At 39.6% G+C, this 24,395-nt stretch overlaps 1 protein-coding gene across 1 annotated transcript in view; it reads left to right on the forward strand.

The window, feature by feature from the left end:
• Window positions 1–24,395, forward strand: part of NWD2 (NACHT and WD repeat domain containing 2) — a 243,796-nt gene that overhangs the window by 93,430 nt on the left and 125,971 nt on the right. Inside the window, exon 2 of the mRNA XM_005899272.2 lies at window positions 11,081–11,169. Coding sequence (XP_005899334.1) covers window positions 11,081–11,169 — 89 coding nt within the window. The remainder of the gene's footprint in view (window positions 1–11,080; window positions 11,170–24,395) is intronic.

Consider the following 24,395-nt stretch of genomic DNA (forward strand, 5'->3'; position numbering starts at 1 on the left):
TATTTTTTTCCTCCCTGTCCTTTCTAACTGCAACTTTATTTGTGACCATGTAATAAAGGCCAGTTTAAAATCTTTGTTTTTTGAAAAGTTTAAACCTTTTTTAAAAATATTAAACAACCAGGCTAGGGGGAAAAGTACTCAATACGTACTTTACTTATATCAATTGAGCTAATATTTCAGTACAATGTAACTATACAGAATATATACAATGCACATATATTATATATTCACAAAGCAAACACTATAGGCTCAGAACAGATTTGAAAAAAACATGATATTCACATCAATTACAACAACTCTAAAAATGATTGTAACATTGAAATGGCCCTTAGTATACAAACACACACAAACATATATATATATATAGTCACCAAGAACTCTGGTTCCTGTAGAATACTAATAGCCAGATACTAGTTTATAAAATGCAAAGTTTCAACATCATATATATTTTTAATAAAATGCAAAACCATTTTAAAATAAATTATAGGCTTGATATTTGCCAGACTTTAAATAAGATTAATTTGCACTGCTGATCTACAAGAGGCCAAGCTCGTGATTACAAATATCAAGGAGATTGTTTTTTCTGCCAAGTGCAAATGATATGGCAGCACATTTTCCTGGTGATGAAGATTTATTTCTGATTGACTCTCACACTGAAGATCTTGACTCTTTGAGGTCATGGCCTTTTACAAGGGTTTCCTGATAGACTCATCACTTTGGGGCTCTATGTTTTGTGACCAGTGTACCCTGACCTACAGAAGAAAAAATCAACACTAGAGATCACCAGGATTTAGTGGAAAATAGCCAAAAGCTGGCCTTGAAGAATCCTTATTTTCTGAGATTACTGCTTTCACTGTGTTTTGGGCATTGCTTGGTTTTATTCAAAGTATGTGACATGTTTTAAAAGATACATTTTTAAATATTTGTATGCCATATTTGGGTCATCTTAGTGTCATATTTGTGCAGGTTTCTTTTCCTCAATATTACCAGAAACAAGCCCAGCATTGTTATCTTTTATAGTTTACCCTTTTTTCCTAAAATGTATTGAAGTGTAGCAATAATACAGCTATTGAAGTTCTACTGGGAACTTTTAAGAGTATTTGGATAAACTGGTGGTATTTTTTAAATTTCATTTTAACTATGGCTTTCCCTAAAGCTTTGAAAAATATCTTGAAAATTTGATCATTTTTTAAGATATACAGTGTGGGACAAGTTCATGATTGTTGTAGCTACTTTACTATTAATCTTTTAGTGCTGAAAATTCTCATAAGTAATAAAAAAAATGCTTTAATCTTCGATTCCCCAAATTATTTGCTAGAATAATTGCAGTGCTTATTGAGCATTTACCACATGCCAGGTGCTGTTGAAAGATTCCATCCTAATCTTGACAACAACCTCATAAGCTTGATGCTAGTAATTTTCATTCCATATGACAAATGAAAAAAATGAGACTTAACAATTTGCCTGAGATCACACAGCTAGCAGGTGAAGGAGCTGGGATTCAGACACGGGGAGTTTGGTTCTAGAACCACGCTCAGTCCCTCTGTCTTCCCTGTTTGATACCGGTTGGTATACTTAGATTGAGTAATGAGCAAGATTGACTAGGGTGTGCTTTAAAACTTCATTTAAATAATGGCAATGACAACATAATTGCAGAATATGCTGGAATTTTGATAGGGACTGTGTTGGGTCTGCAGATCACTTTGGAGAATCTCAAGCCTGTATTTGGTGAGGGTTGCCATTCTAGTAATATTGAGCCTTCCCATCCATAAACATGAAATGTCTCTCTCTCCTTTCAGATCTTTCTCTCAGCATGGTCTTGCACTTTACAATGTATGTCTTGCATTGTTTTTGTTAAATTTCTTTCAGTGTTTTATTATTTTAATGCCATTGTAAATGCAGTTTTTCTGTTTCATTTCTGAATTGTTTGTTGTGAATATAAAGAAATACTGTTGTAGTCTATCCAGTGACCTTGTTGAAATCATTTATTAGTTATTATAATTTTTCTCTGGATTTCTCAGGATTTTCTACATATAAGACCATGTTGTCTGAAAATACATTTTCTTTCCTTTTCAATCTCAGTTTGGTTCAGTTGCTCAGTCGTATCCAACTTTTTGTGACCCCATGGACTTCAGCATGCTAGGTGCCTTTATTTTTCATTTGTTCTTCACTACACTGATTACAACCTCTAGTAAAATGTTGAATAGAAGTGATAATGTGTTCCTGATCACAACTGGAAAATATTCAGTCTTAAGCTGTGAAGCATAGTGCTAATTGTAAGGTTCTGTATAGGTAGCCTTTATCAGAATCAAGAAATGCCTTTCTGTTTTGCATGGCTGAGTTTTTATCCTGAATGGGTATTAGAGTTTGGCAAATGTCTGGTTTGGGGTTTAGGATCATATAGACTTAATAAGTTGAAGTGTTCCTTCTACTCTATTTTCTGAAAGTGTAAGGGAGTATTTCTTTACATATTGTTATACTTTATCAGTTAAATTCTCTGGGCTGGTGATTTTCTTTGGGAAAATTTTTAATAACTAATTCAGATTTTTTAATTTGTTTTAGATTTCTTCATATTTTCTTTTCCTTGAGTCAGTTTCAAGAATTTCTGCTTGCAGAATTTGGTCATTTCAACCAGGTTTTCTGATTTATTAGAAATAAAGTTATTGTTCATAATTTTATGCCCTTATAACTTTTTAAAATTTCTGTAGCATCTTTATGCTATATTTCATTCCAAATTATGATAGTTTGCCTTCTTTTTTCTTAATCAACCTAGCTAGAAGTTTGTAAAATTGTACTATGCATTCAGAGAGCTAACTTTTGGCTTTATTGCTTATATGGGATTTTTTTTCCCTATTTTCTATTTCATTGATTTTGACTCTGTATTTTCCTCCTTCAGTTTTTGATTAAATTTGTTCTCTTTCAAGCTTTTTTTTTTTTTTTCTAGTTTTATTGACATAAAGTTGACAATACAGCACAGTATAAGTTTAAGGCATATAGCATAATTATTTTATTTATATCATGAAATAATTACTACAGTAAGTTTAGTGAATATCCATCATCTAATATAGATACAGAGTTAAAGATCAAAAACTGTTTTTGTGCATGTGATGAGAACTCTTAGGATTTACTCTCTTAACTTTTATATATAACATATAACAGTGTTGAATATCTTTATTATGTTGTACATTACATCTCTAGTACTTCTCTGTCTTGGAGTCTGTAGCACTTTGGACTACCTTCACCTACCACCTCCATCTACCCCATCTCTGGTAACCACAAATCTGATCTCTTTTTCTGTGAATTTGTTTGTATGTTTGTTTTTGAAATATAATCGACCTGCGACACTGTCAGTTCTTATTACACCATAATGATTTTTTTCTGTACATCTGAGAATGATCACCGCAATGTCTAGTTGTGGTATGTCACCACAAAGACATTATTTAGTTATTAACTATATTCCTTACACTGTATACTTCATACTCATGACTCATTTATTTTGTAGCTGGAAGTTTGTACCTCTTTAATCTCGCTCACCTATTTCTCACCCCCTCCCCGCCATCCCATCTCCTCTGACAATCACCTGTTTGTTCCTGGTATCTTTAACTCTTTCTGATTTGTTGTGTTTGTTCATTTGTTTTGTCTTTTAGATTCTGTATATAAGTAAAATCACATAGTATTTGTCTTTATCTGACTTATTTCACTTAGCATAATACCCTGTAGATCCATCCATATTGTTGCAAATGACAAGATTTCATTCTTTTTTATGGCTGAGTAATATTCCATTGTATATATGTATACCACATCTTTTTATCCATTCATCTACGAATGGACATTAGGTCACATTCATATCTTAGATATTATAAATAATGTGTCAATGAACATAGGGGTTCATATATCTTTTCTAAATAGTGTTTGAGTATTTTGAAAAATACCCAGTAGTGGAATTGCTGGATCACATAGTACTTCTATTTAATTCTCTGAGGAATCTCCATAGGGTTTTCCATAGTGGCTGCACCAATTTACATTCACCCCAATAGTGCATGAGGGTTCCCCTTTCTTTACATCCTTGCCAGCAGTTACTTTGTTGCCTTTCTGGTAATAGCCATTCTGACAGGTGTGAGGTAACATTTCATTGTGGTTCTGATTTGCATTTCTCTAAGAACTGGACATGGAACAACAGACTGGTTCCAAATAGGAAAAGGAGTACGTCAAGGCTGTATATTGTCACCCTGCTTATTTGACTTATACACAGAGTACATCATGAGAAACGCTGGGCTTGAAGAAGCACAAGCTGGAATCAAGATTGCCGGGAGAGATATCAATAACCTCAGATATGCAGATGACACCACCCTTATGGCAGAAAGTGAAGAGGAACTCAAAAGCCTCTTGATGAAGGTGAAAGAGGAGAGTGAAAAAGTTGGCTTAAAGCTCACCATTCAGAAAACGAAGATCATGGCATCTGGTCCCATCACTTCATGGGAATTAGATGGGGAAACAGTGGAAACAGTGTCAGACTTTATTTTTGGGACTCCAAAATCACTGCAGATGGTGATTGCAGCCATGAAATTAAAAGACGCTTACTCCTTGGAAGAAAAGTTATGACCAACCTAGATAGCATATTAAAAAGCAGAGACATTACTTTGCCAACAAAGGTCCATCTAGTCAAGGCTATGGTTTTTCCAGTGGTCATGTATGGATGTGAGAGTTACACTGTGAAGAAAGCTGAGTGCTGAAGAATTGATGCTTTTGAACTGTGATGTTAGAGAAAACTCTTGAGAGTCCCTTGAACTGCAAGGAGATCCAACCAGTCCATTCTAAAGGAGATCAGCCCCGGGAGTTCTTTGGAAGGAATGATGCTCAAGCTGAAACTCCAATACTTTGGCCACCTCATGCAAAGAGTTGACTCATTGGAAAAGACTCTGATGCTGGAAGGGATTGGGGGCAGGAGAAGGGGACGACAGAGGATGAGATGGCTGGATGGCACCACCGACTCGATGGACATGAGTTTGGGTGAACTCTGGGAGTTGGTGATGGACAGGGAGGCCTGGCATGCTGCAGTTCTTGGGGACACAAAGAGTCGGACACAACTGAGCGACTGAACTGAACTGAATAATCAGTGATATTGAGTGTCTTTTTCTGTGCCTATTGGCCATATGTATGTCTTCTTTCTTTCATCTTTTTCTGGTTTCTTAAGGTAGAATCCTAAATTACCAGTTTGAGATCTTTCATTCCTGCTGTAGGTATTCAAAGGTATAGATTTCTCTCTAGCCATTGCTTTAGTTGCATTTCTTAACTTTTGACCTAGATTTTCATTTCATTAAGTGCAAAACATGCCAAGTTTAGTGCAGAGTGTCTTAATCTGTCCCAGCTTTTACTTTTCCACCAGGCCTTCTCATGTTTCTATGCTCCATGTACGAGGCTCAAAGTCAGCCTGAAGCACGTGGATAGCTTTTGGTCTTTTATGTCTGTGAGTAGCCTTCTTCAGCCAGGAAGTTTCAGAGAGCTTATCAAGACTGTCTTATGGCTGTTTATTTCACTGATTTCCTTGTAAAATTTGAATGAAGCCACAGGCTAGCTGAGCCACCGGGCTTCCCCGTTTGTCTTCTTCTGAGACTGCTACTACTAACGGCGCTCATGGGCATGGAGTTTTCCCTTGCTCAGCTGCAAATCAGGTGAGCTTTCTGTGACAGTGAAGATGCTGATGTTCATAGCTTGACCCTCTCTGACATGGAGTCTAAGAAAGGGAGTGGTTAAGGAGGGATGGGAGAAACCCCATGCAAGAATCTGACAGACTCCACTGTTCTTATCTGAATAACTTATCTGAAGTTCAGTTACTTTTGATTAATAATCACATCCCAATTTGTTTTATGCCCTTGGTCTTTGGTTAATTTACATTAAAATGCTTCTTTTCATAATTTTGTCCAGTTTCATTATTGCTAATTAGAAAGAGTATTTGCTAAGTAAACTCCTTATTATGCCATACTTTGTCATTATTTTCTGACATCACCCCAGATTCACACATTGCTGTTAATCCTATTAACATAGTCAACTATTAATTTAAGATAAAGTTGAATTTTCATTTATGTTAACTTTATGGAGATAAAATAGTTTTTGAGTTTAATTAATGTTTTAATTATAGTAGCATCTATTTTCCCTTTAATTTATTGAGTCCTAGCTATGTGCTGCAGAGAAGGCAATGGCACCCCACTCCAGTACTCTTGCCTGGAAAATCCCATGGACGGAGGAGCCTGGTAGGCTGCAGTCCATGGGGTTGCTAAGAGTTGGACACAACTGAGTGACTTCACTTTCACTTTTCACTTTCATGCATTGGAGAAGGAAATGGCAACCCACTCCAGTGTTCTTGCCTGGAGAATCCCAAGGATGGCAGAGCCTGGTGGGCTGCTGTCTATGGGGTCGCAGAGTCAGATACGACTGAAGTGACTTAGCAGCAGAGGTAGCAGCTATGTGCTGGGGTCTGCTCTATTTTCTGTGATATAAAGATGTATGAGGATGTCTCTGCCTTTCATGAATTCACAAGTTTAATGGGGGAGACAGACTAAAAATAAATTACAAATATTATAATAAAGCATAATGCATGGTGTTATATAGGGGTGAGCAAAGTGCTCTGAGGTGACCAGGATATGCTTGTCTCTAGCCAGTAAGAGTTCACAAATTGTGGTGCTTTTGACTGGGACTCGGGAGGGTCTGAGTCTGCCAAACAATGGGATGCAGTAAATAGGGAATTCTGAGCATGGAAAGCAGTATGTGTAAAGACAAGGTTCAAGTAATATCTGAAAAATACTCTGGAGGGTGCATGGTAAACAGTGGTAGAAGATGAAACTTAGGTCAGAGATACATTTACATCTGCTGAACATTCTGGCCTTCACCCTCTAGGCCAACAGATGCCAGTCAAGGCTTTTAGTGATCAAATTAGTTTTTACTTTTGTTTTGTCTTCGCATGTATCTCCAGCAGTTCTGTGGAGCATAAGACTGCAATGAGGAGAGACAAGTAACAGATCAATGAGACTGGAGACTTTTGGACTCTTAGAGTTGAGATGATGAGTACATAAATAGAGATTATTAGAAAAAAAAGCATAGCCAGATTCAGAGATGGTTATGATGAAATTGACAGGATTTAGTGACATTGAAATGAGGAACAGTAAGGGTAACTGGTTGGGCACAGAAGACTTGGAGGGCATGGGGATGAGGCAGCCTCTGGGAAGCCACCAAACAGGAAATCAACCCAGACCAAAGTCAGATAGGATGTTCAGTGTTTACTGGCTAAGGGGCCAGGAAAAGGGGGGAGAATCCAGGCAAGAAGAGATGTAGGGAAACTTGGGAAACCGGGCTGGAATGACAGCTGCAAGTAGATCCCAAATAAGTTTTCTGAGCTGCCAAGAGGGAAGTGACTTCACCTAAGGTCCATCCCCTTAAGTGTGGGTAGTGGGGGCGGTAAAGAAGTTCCAATCCAACATGGTCAGTTTGACACTCTTATTTTTAATAAAAACTTGGAATTAATCTAAACCCTACTTGAAATAGGATAATGATATTGACTGATCATTCTCCCTCAACTAGTATTCCTCCTGAAGGTAATTCAGATACTGCACAGAGACCATCATTAATTCTGAAATCAGAGAGGAATTATTCAGAAAGCAACTCTTTGTAAACCTCTATAGTGCTACTAAAGTGTTTTACATCTTTTCAAAGGTGGGCAGATACAAATGGACACAATGATGGTGAAGAATAAATGATTACATACTTTGTCTTGATCTACACTTTTTTAAGAGGTCCCTTTTTATGGGCAACATTCTGTGAGTTAATTTTTCCTGTCCATGACATTCTAGTGTTTTTTTAATTGCTAACCATCCGGATTTGCTGTCAGTATGAATCAGGTTTTTTGTATAATTAAGCCAGCTTATCTGTCACCCAACATAATGAATCCATTCTATTTTAATTACTTTTCCATTTCCAGAACCAGTCATCCTGTATTAATACAAATATAGGAAAATCTGAGTCACTTTTGTACTATAAGTAATAACACAGAATGTCTATCATACACTTAGCTCACATTTTTAGAAACATTCAACATAATTTGATAAAATATTAGTATTTTGCCAGAAACACAGAAACCAGGAAAGACATCCGTATTTTAGTTCATTCACTCTCTTCATGAAGCAGACTTTGTAAACCCTATAATTTATTTCCCGGAATTTCACAGTGTTGATTCTATATCCAACCAATGACACATTGTAATGTATGAAGCCTTTCTGTTTCCGAGGTAATTTCAGAGAAGCATTGTCTGTCAGCTCAGTTTTATCGCTTGTCCTTTTGCGGGTTTTTGTTTTTTTCATTTACTCCTTCCTTAACTGAGCATGATTCTCGTCACTGGGGATGCAGCAGTGAAAGAGACAGAAAAAGGTTCTGAGTCCCATTGAACTCACGTGGCAGGTGGGAGAGACAGATGGTAAACAGCTGTCACCAATAGCGATGAGTAATGTGCAGAGAATTTGAAGAAGGTAGTGTGATAGAGAGGGCTTCTGTAGCTGGAGGGCTCAGGGGAGACCTCTCTGAGGAGGTGGCATTAAAGCTGACACTTGACTGACAGGAGATGCCATGAGATGATCATGGGATTGAGCATTCCAGGAGGAAGTCATGGCTAGAGCAAAGGTCACGAGTGAAAATGTAATCCAGAAACCACATGAACACCAGTGCTGCTGGAGTGCCGTGAACTAGACAAGTGGTGAGAAATGGGCTTAGGGAGGGGGGGACGTTCAAGGTAAGGCTTGGGGATTTCGTCTCAAGTTCCATGAAGAGATCCTGGAGGGCTTTAAATGAGAGAGTGATGTGATCAGATTTGTTCTTACAAGATTGGGCTGGCTGCTCTGTGGAGAATAGATGGATGGAGGCAAGTATGGAAACAGCAAGATAAGGTTCAACTGAGAGATGAGCTTGGCTTGCATCAGAGGTAAAGAGAAGTAGATAACTCAGGTTTTTTGTTTCATAAGTATCAGGACTTTGGCATCCCTTAATCATTCAGGGAAGTTATTGCACTTGTCATTTTCAAATATTCTTTGCACAGTTACATATTTTCCATGGCTAGAGCAACGTGTGACATTTAGCTCTCTAGATTCAAATCCAAGTTCTCCAACTTAGTGGTCATATGACTTCAAGCATGTCTCTTAACCGCTTTATATTTGTTTCATCTAATATAAAAAATGGACTAGTAATCTTACCTATTTCATTGTTGACAGAAGTGACTAAGAAAATGTACATAAAAATACTTAGCACACTACTAGTCTACAGTAAGAACTCAATGAATGTTAGTAATTAGATACTGGATTTCTGCCTTAGCCTTCTTACTAAGACACATTTAGGTCTCAGTACCCAGGAATAAAATTTACAGTAATAACAATTTTAAGAAGCAGATTTCTGCTCTTCATTTCATAATTTTTTCATGTATTATTAGGATACAGTTTTTTTAATATCTTACCAGTAATCTTTATTTAATATACTCCCAGATTTCACATCAGGTAATACTTCATTTTTAAAGTGACTTTTTGTTATCTGGGTTTTGAACATCTGTAGCCTTTTAGAGAGATTGAATATAATCAGTTTTACTGCAGAGTTTGTGTTTTCAACCCTTCAAACAGGGTGAAGGAGGATGGGCATGTGATGCCAAGATTATGTAAATCATGTGAAAGCTTAGTTCCCCGCCCCCACCGGTGCCATAACAGCACCTGGTCACTGTTCGGGTGTGCCCTGCTCAAGTGTGGTCCTCCCGCTTATCCTGTGGACTTAGGTCCATGTTGGATCCGTGGTGGGAAAAGACCCTACTTGTTTGGATCACAGAGTAATCTCAAAGACCTTGTATAGAATCTTTGGTTCCCTTGTAAACACTGGTTCCTGTCACTCTGTTGAGCTGCCGCTGCATCTCAGACTCTCAGGACTGGTTGTTTGCCTCTCAAAACAGGCTTGAGAACAGTAGGAAAGTAGAGTAGCTCAATGTGGCATATGGTTGAGTTTGTATGCACAGATGTTGTTAGAGAATAACAAGGACAGTCTTTTAAATTGGCTCCTCAGTTATAAATGTGGCATGCAGATGTTTCATGGTTATGGCTGGGATTGAGGTACATTTAGCAAATGGTCCTTTTCATGAGATAACACATTAACCTAATTTTGAAAAGCTCTGATTCTCATCTCCATCTGAAGTTACTTGGAGAGGGCAAGTCAGTCTGTGCTGTAAGCATCTTATAGCATCATCCCTGATATGGAGCATCATCCAGCACAGATGGAATCTAGAATCCCCTTCTGTGCAGAACATTGAACATTAAGTACATACGTATTTTGTGGTTCTTCTGGTTTCGGGTTCTCTGTTTCTTCTTGTATTTTTAATGACATAGATAATTTTTAATATTTAATTTTGAAGCTTTTACACACTGTGGCACAGGTAAAGCAGTCCCCTCTCTGATGTAACAGCTCCCTAAGCCCAGAGTGGGAGATATTACTATTGAACCACTGGCTCGTTTCCAAGTACCATGTGTGGAATCTGCTAGTTTTTAGATGTTGACTCCTGCAGTTTGTCCCTCCTCATTATTGTGCTGATTGCACAGATGTTATTGTTTCTAAATGCTTTAGGAAATGATAGAGTCTAGATGTTTTGGGAAATCAGTAACTAATATGTGTGTGTGTGTTGGAACATTTATACTCAGTGGAGATATACCCGGTAGTCCTATGATTTTTCCTTTTACCTCTTTGAAAGTCATTGTGGTTGTGGCTATTAAGAGATCGATGTGAGGGTCTCCATCAGTTTAGAGAATCAGCTGTGAATTCTCAGCTCTGCCAGCACCTGCAGAACTTACCAGGGAGCTCCCATCCATCCTGTATGCCTGATAGAGGGATCTCGGCTCTCCCTGGTCTGTGAAGAACAAGTCCCCTCCAGTAGATAAATATCCCATCATTTCACAGTGTAGCACCCCAGCTTGATTATATTCATGTTTATTTGTAAGCTTTCTTTTTTTTCTGCTTTATTTTACATACGTGGACATAACTCACTTTCTGTGTGTTTGCTTTTCTACCACAGACACGGGAGCAGAAAGACAGGCACTAAAAGAAAATGTGTATCCTAAATTGAGAGAATTCTGCAGAGAAAACTATGGATTAGAATTTCAGGTAACTATGATATTAATTTCACATTTAACTTTATCAGCTAAACAACTAATGTTTGTTTCTTGTCACAACTTAGGTGTTATAAAAGACAAGTTTTAAGCTCTGGAAAATGTCATTTCTTTAAGCATGGATAAAAAGAAACACTGGAAAATAGAAGTAAAATATTTCATCATTTTTGAGGTTTTGCACTTTTACTCTCTGCTTCTTGGACCCTACTTATTATTGGCTCATCTTTTTCTTTGAACCATGTTTATCTGCTTTATTATTAACCTCCACTAACATAAAAAGGTGAAGGTTGCAAAGCACCTGCCTTCACACTGGCATCTCTAGAAACGTTGTGCATCTGAAAATTGCAACTGGAACTTCCCTGGCAGTCCAGTGGTTAGAACATCGTGCTTTCACTGCCGAGGGTATGAGTTCAGTCCTTGGTCAGGGAACTAAGGTCCTACAAGCTGTGCAGCACAGCCCAAAGAAAAAGGAAAAGAAAAAAAGTACAAGTACTTATTTTTAGCATCTTGACTAGTCCTTGCCTTCCTTTTCACCTTTTAGTTTTTATTCACGTTGTCAAATGTCCTTTTTCCCAAGTATTTCAGAATTTACCATTTACCAAGAAAAAATATCATCAGCATTTCAAGAGGCTGTAACTGTGCACATCATTGCTGAAATTCATAAACATGGCATTGTAGACACCGTCAATTTGGCCATCTAATAGAGAAGTACTAGGAGACATTGGTCATATCCTCGACATCCAGAATTTTTTGAAGTAAATGTCTCCTGCAACAGATAGCATTATGTAGTGAGAATTTGTTAACCTCATTCGCAGTGAACATCTTAACTGCTATCCGAACTACATGTTTACATTGTTAAGTAAGGAGTATGGACTAGAGGTTTGTAGTGTAAGAGTACAAAATGTGCCATTAATAGAAGAAAATTTCACCCTTCATTTGTTTCTTCCTGAATACAGTTGACCCTTGAACAGTGCAGGGGTTAGAGGCGCTGACCCTCTTCACAGTTGAAAATCCACGTGTAACTTTACGGTCAGCCCTCTGCATCCACAGTCCCTCTGTATCTACCATCTCTCCATATCTGCAGATTCAGTCAACCATGGATCATTTAATACTATAGAACTTACTAGTAAAAAAAAAAAAAAAAAGCCACACATAAGTGGGCCCATGCAGTTAAAACCTGTGCTATTCAAGAGTCAACTGTAAATATTCCATCTTGGTATACCTCATAATGCCTTCTAATATGATGTATAAAATAATAGTTTCTAAATGACTTTAATCCTAATGCTTAGTGTCCATCAGCAACAAGCTAATACAACACAAATATTGAAGAGTTACTCGTAAGTCACTGTTTACTTGAAAAACTATGAACCTAGATTCCTTGTTGTGAAATCAGCACTACTTTATATAAGGGCTCTGGTTCTACCGATAAGAAGGTCTGGACTGTTAAAAAAATATGTCAGTTTCCAAAGACTAAGACATTCCTTGGGGACTCAGTATATAACCCAATTATTCCTTGGGTTGTACTAATAACAGGGTCTCGACTATTTAAAAAAAAAAGATTATATGTCAAAGTTTCCAAAGACTAAGACATTCCTTGGGGGTTCACTTAGTATAAAGAAATATGTCTAAGTATATTGATCCCATCTTTGAGTTTATTTGGGTTTTCATCACTTTTGTTAGTAGAAGATTGAGCTGCAGAACAGCTGCCATAAAACATGAAACTGATTAGGATTAGCTGAAGGGGAAAAAAATACACATTTTCTAAATTATAAGCATTTACAGGAGAAGAGAAATAAAGCCGAAGGAAAAATGTAGAAGGCAAGGTCCCTAGAAGAAATTAATGGCAAGGATCATTCCAGGCAAGTATATTGAATCCATTGATGAGAATCTCACAGCAGGGGAAATAGCATTGGGTAAAGTGTGACGTGGAATTGACTCCCAGCTCTTGACTGCGAGTGATTTAACCCATCCCCATATCCTTCACAGGCTTCCCTCCTAGCTCAGTTGGTAAAGAATCCACCTGCAATGCTGGAGACCCCAGTTCGATTCCTGGGTTGGGAAGATCCCCTGGAGAAGGGATAGGCTACCCACTCCAGTATTCTTGGGCTTCCCTTGTGGCTGAGCTGGTAAGAATCTGCCTGCAAGGAGGGAGACCTAGGTTCAATCTCTGGGTTGGGAAGATCCCCTGGACAAGGGAAAGACTACCCACTCCAGTGTTCCGGCCTTGGACTATACAGTCCATGGGGTCAGGAAGAGTCGGACAAGACTGAGTGACTTTCACTTTCACTTTCTGGTCCTTCACTATGTAAGATGGGTTGTGACAGCTTACAAATCCGAGGTTGTATTTGCTTTTTACCTTCCAAGCTTCTAAGCTCAAGTACATAATATCTGAATCTAAGAATATACCTCTTAGCATAAGGTTGATTATAGATCTTCCTGAGGCTGTGTTGAGCTTGCTGTGTATGGTTCTTGGAACCATAAAGAAATGGTTCTCTTTTCCAACTGCAGCAGAATGTGCCAGAAGCTTCATGAAAAAAAAAAAAATAGTTTACCTGTACCATGTCCTGAATTCCATCTCTGTGCATTGGACCCAGGAGAAATGTATTTCCTAGAATTACTCAGACATACCAGGCTATTTCATGCCCTCTTGCCTTTGCTGTTCTCACTGCGTACAGTGCTTTTCTTCTGGTACTTGCCCTGCTTCACCTCCTAAGTCCCACTCACGGAGATTCTTCCTGCCTCACCTTAAGTCTTGCCCCTCCTGTTCTTGCCCACTTCTCTGCAACTGTGTGTCTTTTCATTTGGTTCCTTGAACACTTCAAGCCTATTCCCATTTAAGGATTTTGCACTGGCTGGCTGTTCTCTCTGTAGGAATGCTTACTGCTTCATCTTTACATGGGTGCTTTCTTACTGTTCTTCAAGTCTCTGCTGAAATGTCATTTCCTAGAGATGCTTCTATAATGACTCAATCTAAAATAAGGCCCTAGGTGTGCTCTCTTTTATATCATCCTGTTCTAGTTCTTTGCATAGCATATGTCAGTGTTGAATATTTTTCTTGTTTACTCATGTTTCTTCAAGAAGCAAGAAACAATCTTTCTCTCAAGATTGTTCCACAAGTACAGAGACTTGTCTGTCTTCATGACAGCTACATTTCCTAATCCTAGAATAATGCCTAGCTCATAGTAACACTCCAAAACAATGTGTTGAATGAGTACAGTCTCAGCCCAACCATTATCTGCTTAAAGAATCATTCTCTGATAGCCCTATTCATCTCAGCTTATGCCACATACCCTGATCCCCTAAAACCCTGTGTATAACTCCAAGTCATTCATCTGGTTCATTTAAGAAGTGTTTGTTGACCATCAGCAACATGCTAGACAACATTCCAAGTGCTGGGAATACAGGAAGAAATCATCACCCTCTTTCTGTGGAGCTTTGAATATTGTTGAGAGAGGCAGACAATAAATGGTAAATTCCAGTGATAACAGATGCATTTTATTGAATAAAAGATTTTTTAAAAAGTAAAGCATGATAAAAGGAGGTAGGGAATACTGGGTGGTCAGAGAAGGACTCAGTCATAAGATAGCCTTTGAGCAGATATCTCCAGAAAGTGATAGAGAAAATCTTGCAGATGTTTTAGAAGTAAAATCCCAGGTATAGGCAACCAGAAAAGGGGTTTTGGATGAGAATGTATTCAGAACATTCTGGTCTTGTTAAAAAGGCCAAGCGGTAATAGAGTTGAGTTGAGTAAGGGAAATGATTGTAGGAGATGACATCAAAGGCAGATCATACGGAAATTTACGGACGGAGATTAAGGACTTACAGTTTTCCTCAGTAAGAGAACATGATATGATTTATGTTTAACGGGTTCAGGGAGCTGGTAAGGGGTGGGAAGTGATGGCAGAAGCAGGAAGATGGTGCAAGTAAGAAATCATCATGGTACAGACGAGAATGAGCAGTTAAGAGATATCTAGTTAGATGAATTTTTCATCACCTGTCTATAAAATCTCAAAGTTCTCAGGACTGGAATTGTGTCTTATTCAACTTATCCCAGTAATCAAGTAGCTGATGCATAGTAAGCCATTTAGGGTTAAATGTTTATTGAACTAAGTTGATAGACTGTGGAGTTACACTTTAACAGTGTCATGTACTTTTATCTCTGTGCCTGTTTGGCAAACTGTTTTCTAGTATTTCCTTTATTTTTTTTAATTTAAACTAAGAAAAACATCTGCTTCTGCTTTATTGACTATACCAAAGCCTTTGACTATGTGGATCACAATAAACTGTGGAAAATTCTGAAAGAGATGGGAATACCAGACCACCTGACCTGCCTCTTGAGAAACCTGTATGTAGGTCAGGAAGCAACAGTTAGAACTGGACATGGAACAACAGACTGTTTCCAAATAGGAAAAGGAGTATGTCAAGGCTGTATATTGTCACCCTGCTTATTTAACTTATATGCAGAGTACATCTTGAGAAATGCTGGCCTGGAAGAAGCACAAGCTGGAATCAAGATTGCCGGGAGAAATATCAATAAACTCAGATATGCAGATGACACCACCCTTATGGCAGAAAGTGAAGAAGGACTAAAGAGCCTCTTGATGAAAGTGAAAGTGGAGAGTGAAAAAGTTGGCTTAAAGCTCAACATTTAGAAAACAAAGATCATGGCATCTGGTCCCATCACTTCATGGCAAATAGATGGGGAAACAATGTCAGACTCTCCAAAATCACTGCAGATGGTGACTACAGCCATGAAATTAAAAGACGCTTACTCCTTGGAAGGAAAGTTATGACCAACCTAGATAGCATATTCAAAAGCAGAGCTATTACTTTGCCAACAAAGGTCCATCTAGTCAAGGCTATGGTTTTTCCTGTGGTCATGTATGGATGTGAGAGTTGGACTGTGAAGAAAGCTAAGCGCCAAAGAATTGATGCTTTTGAACTGTGGTGTTGAGAAGACTCTTGAGAGTCACTTGGACTGCAAGGAGATCCAACCAGTCTATTCTAAAGGAGATCAGTCCTTGGTGTTCTTTGGAAGGACTGATGCTGAAGCTGAAACTCCAATACTTTGGCCACCTTATGCGAAGAGTTGACTCATTGGAAAAGACTCTGATGCTGGGAGGGATTGGGGGCAGGAGGAGAAGGGGACGACAGAGAATGAGATGGCTGGATGGCATCACCAACTCAATGGACATGAGTTTGAGTGAACTCTGGGAGTTGGTGATGGACAGGGAGGCCTGGCATGCTGCAATTCATGGGGTCGCAAAGAGTCGGACACGACTGAGCGACTGAACTGAACTGAACTGAACTGAAGATTGTTTTTGGCTGCCCTGGGTCTTGGTTGCTGCATGTGGGCTTTTTCTAGTTGTAGTACATGGGCTTCTCTTTGCATTGGCTTCCCTTCTTGCAGAGCACAGGCTTGGGGCACATGGGCTTTAGCAGTTCCATCTTCTGGGCTCTAGAGTGTAGGCTTAGTAGTTGTGGTGCACAGGCCTAGTTGCCCCTTTGCATGTGAGCTCCTAGTCCCCCAACCATGGATCAAACCCATGTCTCCTGCATTGCAAGGCAAATTCTTAATCACTGGATCACCAGGGAAGTCCCTAAAATAAGATCTTTAATGAAAATGCATCAGCCTATCTGATTATGTGAACTTAAGCTAACTTAATGTGTGATATATACCTAGTTGACTGCTCAGAGATGGGACCATTGAATGAAAAAAATGTCAAGCCTACTCAGAGGAGAAAGCATACTTGGCTCAGGGAAGGACAGGGTATGTAAGTAAGAGGTTATTTGATTGGCCAGTGTTCAGTAAGTGCCCTTGGCTATGGGAAAGAGGGTAGAAAGGAAGAACAGGGAAATAAATGGGGAAAAATAAAGATGATTGGGGTAAAAGCAAGTGGTACAGGACTAGTAAATAAAGGGCTTTAATTATATGTCCACAGGCCATCCATCTTGCTTTCAGATGCTTTCTGTCCATTCTCACTGCTAAGCCCCTGATCTAATACTCATTGCTTCAAAAAATCAAATGAGCAAAGACAATCCTAACTGATCTTGTTCTCGGCTTACCCACAATAGGTTGCAAGTCCTAGAGGAAGAGACTAGTCCTCACTTATTTTTAAGTCCCCAGGGCTTGGGAAGAGGGTTCAACATTTACTGGATTTGGTAAAAGAGTGTCAGCAGAACTGCCTTACATCATCATCCTACTTGAGTTTTCCTATACATCACCAGAGGAACCGTACTTAAATGTAAGGTTGTCAGTTTCTTTGCTTAAAACTTTACAATGGCTCCCTGCTGCTTACAGGCTCCCTCTGTAATATGATCCCAGCTGTCTTTCCACCTTCATCCACCATTCTTCCCAAAATAAACAGGCCATCCTCGACCTGTCCTTGGATCCCATCTTGCCACTTATTCATTCCTGACTTTAAAAGCTCATTTGCTGCATCTGTTTCAGTTTTCCTTTCTTATTACAAATACTCTTTCTCCTGTGCTTCCTGCCTTTCAGAATCCAGCTCCAGGCCTTGCTTTCTAAGAAGTTTTTTTCAGATTCCCAAATATCCCCTTTCTCCTCCCTGAATTCTTAGCAGTCTCCCCCATCCCAGCACTGCAGGTACCCTGAGCACGAGTAAACCTGATGAGGGCAGGGACCACTAACAGGATACCCGATTGATCTGGGCACTTAGCCGCTGGTGCATTTTGAAAGCAATTTCATTTCAGTCCAGCCACTCAACTTAGTATCATTTCTTAAGAATTCCTTCTGATAGCAAACATTTTGACAGGCACCTCATATTTATCTCACATCATCTTAGAAACCAGGGCTTTCCTGATAGCTCAGTTGGTAAAGAATCCACCTGCAATGCAGGAGACCCCAGTTCAATTCCTGGGTCAGGAAGATTCCCTGGAGAAGGGATAGGCTACCCACTCCAGTTATTCTTGGACTTCCCTTGTGGCTTAGCCAGTAAAGAATTCACCCACAATGCAGGAAAGCTGGGTTCGATCCCTGAGTTGGGAAGATCCCCTGGAGAAGGGAAAGGCTACCCACTCCAGTATTCTGGCCTGGAGAATCCCGTGGACTCTGTAGTTCATGGGGTAGCAAAGAGTTGGACATGACTGAGCGACTTTCACTTCACTTCATCTTAGTAATCCTGTTTCCTTTTCTTCACCTTTAGCATCCACTAAATCCCAAATACCTGCAGGATTTTCCTCCTAAATATTTCTTCAGTCTGTGCCATCTGTCCTAGTCTATATTACTGTCATCTTGACTATGCAGTAGATTATCTTGCTGGCCTTCATCTCCTCCTCCTCCTTCCCAACATCAACCCCTCCATCCCCAGACCTCCTCCATTGTATTACTGCTGTGGTATCTCTGAAATACAAACCAACTCATTCATCCGCAAGACACGTTTTGTACTTCTCAGCCTGGAATGTGAGGTTCTCTTTTCCATTTCCCCCATTCCCCACCCCAGTCTACTACTGAGTCCTGTCTGTCCCCTCTTCCACAGGCAGCCTGTTTTAGCCTTTGTAATCTGCATTTGTGGGCTTCTCTGGTGGCTCAGTGTTAAAGAATCTACTTGCAATACAGGAGACATGGGCTTGATCCCTGGGTCGGGAAGATCCCTTGGAGAAGGAAATGGCAACCCACTCCAGTATTCTTGCCTGGGAAATCCCCTGGACAGAGTAGTCTGGCAGGCTACAGTCCATGGGATCGGAAAGAGTCAGACATGACTTAGTGACTCAGTAACAACAATCTACGTTCAGTTTCCCAAATAGATTCTTTTTATTCCCCTGAGTCTGCAGACTCACTGTGCCCTTTGTGTGGTGTGCCCTTAAATTGTCCCCCATGCCAATGACTAGAAAATTTTCTACTTTAATAGCATGTATCGTATTGTTTTAATTGCTTTTAAAATGTTTTTTTTTTTTTTTTTCCACCACTAACTGGAAGCTCCTTGAGATCAGAAGTCATATTATTTATATCTTTTTATCACCAGTCTTTTTTAGAGACCCTAGTTCATCTTATATACATAATAAATGTTGATTACAGTGAATTTATTGATTAAATGAATAAGACCCAGAAGCTGAGAGTCTTGACCAGGGCTGTGCAAAAGAAATATAATGGGAGCCACAGGTACAAGTCACAAATGGAATTAAACTTTCCAACTATATTTTAAAAAGTAAAAGGAAACAAAAAAAAAATTTAAGAATGTATTTTATATAAGCCACTTTATATCCAAAGCATCGTTTCAACATACGAGCAACATAAAAATTACTGAGTTATCCTATATCCTTTTTTCACACTAAGTCTTCAAAGTCCAGTGTATATTTTATACTCATAACACATCCTGATTCAGACTGGCCACATTTCAGGTGCTCAGCAGCCGTATGTGGTCAGTGGCTTCCATGCGGGTCTGTGAAGTTCTAGAGGGAGTGGTCAAGGTGAGCCCATTCTAACAGCAGGGAGAGCCTTACTGCCCAGGGATGTGTCCTGGTGCAGGTGATGGAGAGACTTTATTAGAGGAGCTGCAGTGGGGATGGAAATTCATTTGAACATGTTTAAAAAAATCCAGATGATGATTCAGAAAATAATTTTTCGCTAGTCACATTAGTAACTTATATTTGATCACTTTGGGACATTGCATTAGTATAGCATGTCAACAACAACAAAACACACACACACAGTGTAAAAGCTATGAATCATGTTTTTTGGTGTCTTACTGTGGACTGTAGCCCAGGAGACAGCTTCTCAGAGAGCTCTGAGAAACTGTTCCAAGAGGTAAGGAGGAGATGGGTACATATGTGATTTTGGCAAAGTAATGAGCATGCAATAAACCATGAATCTCAGTAGCAGGTTGCTTCTGGTCACCAGGAACAGGTATCTTAATTAATGACTTTAATGCTTTTCTAAGTGCACTCATCTCCAAGCCAGGCTTCAGCAATACGTGAACCGTGAACTTCCTGATGTTCAAGCTGGTTTTAGAAAAGGCAGAGGAACCAGAGATCAAATTACCAACATCCGCTGGATCATGGAAAAAGCAAGAGAGTTCCAGAAAAACATCTATTTCTGCTTTATTGACTATGCCAAAGCCTTTGACTGTGTGGATCACAATCAACTGTGGAAAATTCTGAAAGAGATGGGAATACGAGACCACCTGACCTGCCTCTTGAGAAATCTGTATGCAGGTCAGGAAGCAACAGTTAGAACTGGACATGCAACAACAGACTGGTTCCAAGTAGGAAAAGGAGTACGTCAAGGCTGTATATTGTCACCCTGCTTATTTAACTTATATGCAGAGTACATCATGAGAAACGCTGGACTGGAAGAAACACAAGCTGGAATCAAGATTGCTGGGAGAAATATCAATAATCTAAGATATGCAGATGACACCACCCTTATGGCAGAAAGTGAAGAGGAACTCAAAAGCCTCTTGATGAAAGTGAAAGTGGAGAGTGAAAAAGTTGGCTTAAAGCTCAACATTCAGAAAATGAAGATCATGGCATCCAGTCCCGTCACTTCATGGGAAATAGATGGGGAAACAGTGTCAGACTTTATTTTCTTGGGCTCAAAAATCACTGTAGATGGTGACTGCAGCCATGAAATTAAAAGACGCTTACTCCTTGGAAGGAAAGTTATGACCAACCTAGATAGCACATTCAAAAGCAGAGACATCACTTCACCAACAGAGGTCCGTCTAGTCAAGGCTATGGTTTTTCCTGTGGTCATGTGTGGATGTGAGAGTTGGACTGTGAAGAAGGCTGAGTGCCAAAGAATTGATGCTTTTGAACTGTGGTGTTGGAGAAGACTCTTGAGAGTCCCTTGGACTGCAAGGAGATCCAACCAGTCCATTCTGAAGGAGATCGGCCCTGGGATTCCTTTGGAGGGAATGATGCTGAAGCTGAAACTCCAGTACTTTGGCCACCCCATGCGAAGAGTTGACTCATTGGAAAAGACTCTGATGCTGGGAGGGATTGAGGGCAGGAGGAGAAGGGGACGACAGAGGATGAGATGGCTGGATGGCATCACTGACTTGATGGATGTGAGTCTGGGTGAACTCCGGGAGTTGGTGACGGACAGGGAGGTCTGGCATGCTGTGATTCATGGGGTCGCGAAGAGTCAGACACGAGCGACTGAACTGAACTGAACTGAAGTATGGAAAGATGCAAAAATCCAGGTTCATAAAATTTCTATGAAGGCCTATCTCACCAGGTTACCCAGAATACAGAGGGCTCCAGTCTCCTTTCAGGGTGTGTTTAAGGTCAGTGACTCCAGTGGCTAATGACTTAATTCTTATAGAACTGGATAGTGAGCACCTTTCTACAGTTTTCAGATGCATAACCTGAAATAGTTAATGCAACTTTCAAATATGCTGTGGAATTGGGACTACGTAACTAAATGAGGCAACAGACTAAAACTTATGGTCAAGCAGTTCATTTGCCTGCTATCTAAAGACTTAAACTTTACTTGAAATTAAAAGGTGAAGGTGATGGAAATGCTTATTTCCCAGTATTAGATGAATAGTCCTTGTCTTGATAAGTGCCATTTGTTACCTTTTTCAGTGTTGCTAAGTACAGATTTTTTTTTTTAATTCCCTAAAACTCTTGCAATTATCTGTAACAACTTGGTCTCAGAACAGGAACTCCTGTGCTGGCCTAGTCCTTTTCCTTCTCTCCGCCAGGCAGGTGTTGAGTTCCTAGTGTGTAGGGAAGTGTGAGTGAACTCTGCAGCTCCAGTCAGCAGGAAGACCTTGCCAAACCTGCTCTCTGCCCCACGTTGACATTGTGGTGCTGCTTGAAGGCACCAGAATGACTAGTGCTCGTGCTTGGTGAAGGTGCTTCCTGAGGCCCCTTTGGTCTAGAATTTTCTCTTCTTTGCTTGAGGTTCCATCTCTTCATATTTCCTTTGGCAGCACAGATCCAGACCTATCTACCTTTTTTATATCTAGACCCCCAGTTAGATGCCATCTTCTTAAGCTGGTGCCTGTGTGAGTGAGCCCCATGGCAGCATCTCTGCCCGCTCCTCTAGAGTTACAGGAGTAATTACATATGTTTCTGCTTTATTGACTACGCTAAAGCCTTTGACTGTGTGGATCACAACAAACTGTGGAAAATTCTTAAAGAGATGGGAATACCAGACCACCTTACCTGCCTCCTGAGAAATCTGTATGCAGATCAAGAATCAACAGTTAGAATCAGACATGGAACAACAGACTGGTTCAAAATTGGGAAAGGAGTATGTCAAGGCTGTATATTGTCACCCTGCTTATTTAACTTACATGAAGAGTACATCATGAGAAAGGCCAGGCTGGATGAAGCACAAGCTGGAATCAAGATTGCCAGGAGAAACATCAGTAACCTCAGATACGCAGATGACACCATCCTTATGGCAGAAAGTGAAGAGGAACTGAAGAGTCTCTTGATGAAAGTGAAAGAGGAAAGTGGGAAAAGCTGGCTTAAAGCTCAACAGTCAGAAATCCAAGATCATGGCATCCCATCCCATCACTTCATGGCAAATAGATGGGGAAACAATGGAAACAATGGCAGACTTTATTTTCTTGGGCTCCAAAATCACTGTAGATAGTGACTGCAGCCATGAAATTAAGAGACACTTGCTCCTTGGAAGAAAAGCTATGACCAACCTAAGAAGCATATTAAAAAGCAGAGATATTACTTTGCCAACAAAGGTCCATCTAGTCAAAGCTATGGTTTTTCCAGTAGTCATGTATGGATGTGAGAGTTGGACCGTAAAGAAAGCTGAGCACCGAAGAATTGATGCTTTTGGACTATGATGTTGGAGAAGACTCTTGAGAGTCCCTTGAACTGCAAGGAGATCAAACCAGTCAATCCTAATGGAAATCAGTCCCAAATAGTCATTGGAAGGTCTCGTGCCAAAACTGAAGCTCCAATACTTAGGCCACCTGAAACAAAGAACTGACTCATTTGAAAAGACCCTGATGCTGGGAAAGATTGAAGGCAAGAAGAGAAGGGGACAACAGAGGATGTGAGATGGTTGGATGGCATCACCAATTCGATGGACATGAGTTTGAGCAGGCTCTGGGAGTTGGTCATGGATAGGGAAGCCTGGTGTGCTGTAGTCCATGGGGTCACAGATTCAGACGCAACTGAGCAACTGAACAGAACTGAATTGTTTTTTGATGTTAAAGTATCAAAAATGGAACCTTTCTCCCTTTTCCCAGTTTCCCAGTTGTTACCGTTTCTCAGTCTTCTAGACTTTAAAATCTTGGCTCACAGTCCATTCTACACTCTTTACAACCTAGATCCAAATAGCCATTCCCCTTGATTCACTGGACACTTTCCTAGAAGTTCGCCTTGTCTTTTGATCTCACAGGGCTCTGTCTTTACTCAGGCTTCCATATCTTGATAGCTGAATATCTATGGTAACATTCTCTTGATCTTTCCTTACCCTGGGTGGTGGTGTGTTCTGGTCCAGACTGTACACAGCACAGCAGCTACTCAAATAACCTTATTTGAACTGTATTTACCAAATTTCATTCATTCTAAGATACATGTTTTTTCATCTCAGAAATTAGTATTTGTCTTACAAATAGTGTGTCATGGTGTAATTGACAGTGCATTTCTTTTTTAGTGGAATGTACAATATTAGAGCAGCCTGCTACTGGTGATGCTATATATTCAGTAGGATATAACACTGTATGTAATTTATGGGATACAGTGGAAATAGCATATGTTTTTCTGTTAGAAAAATTAGAACTCAAATTCTGGGTCTGCAAATTATCTCTCCTGTGAGTCTGGGAAAATTGTTTGATCATTTTGACACACAGCTGACCCCTCTGGAAAATGAATGAGATAGTATTTATCTTCCAGGATTATGAGAATTCAGTGAGAGAACATAGCATTCCTGGCATATGGAAAACACTTAACCAGTGTTCCTTTTTTTTTTTTTTTTAATCCATCTTTTCAGTCTTTCTCCTGATTAAGAATCTGGCATCATGAAATTATTCACATGCATTTTTCTTTTGCCTTTTTTTAATATAGTAAAAGGCCTTTCATCAAGACATCTGTCTGAGGGGTGGTGCTTTGTGTCAGAAGGAATGTGAATGGGAAAAATATTCAAGAAATATGTCTTGTACACAAGAAAGGTTTATGCAGCCAGACAAAAACCTTGGAAATCACACTGTTAGCTTGTGAGAAGATAGCTCTAAATTCCTTAAATCACTTCTTTAGTGTATCAATAAGCACTGAGGACTCTGA

Source organism: Bos mutus, chromosome 6 (genome assembly GCF_027580195.1).
Source record: "Bos mutus isolate GX-2022 chromosome 6, NWIPB_WYAK_1.1, whole genome shotgun sequence".
NCBI classification, from domain to species: domain Eukaryota; kingdom Metazoa; phylum Chordata; class Mammalia; order Artiodactyla; family Bovidae; genus Bos; species Bos mutus.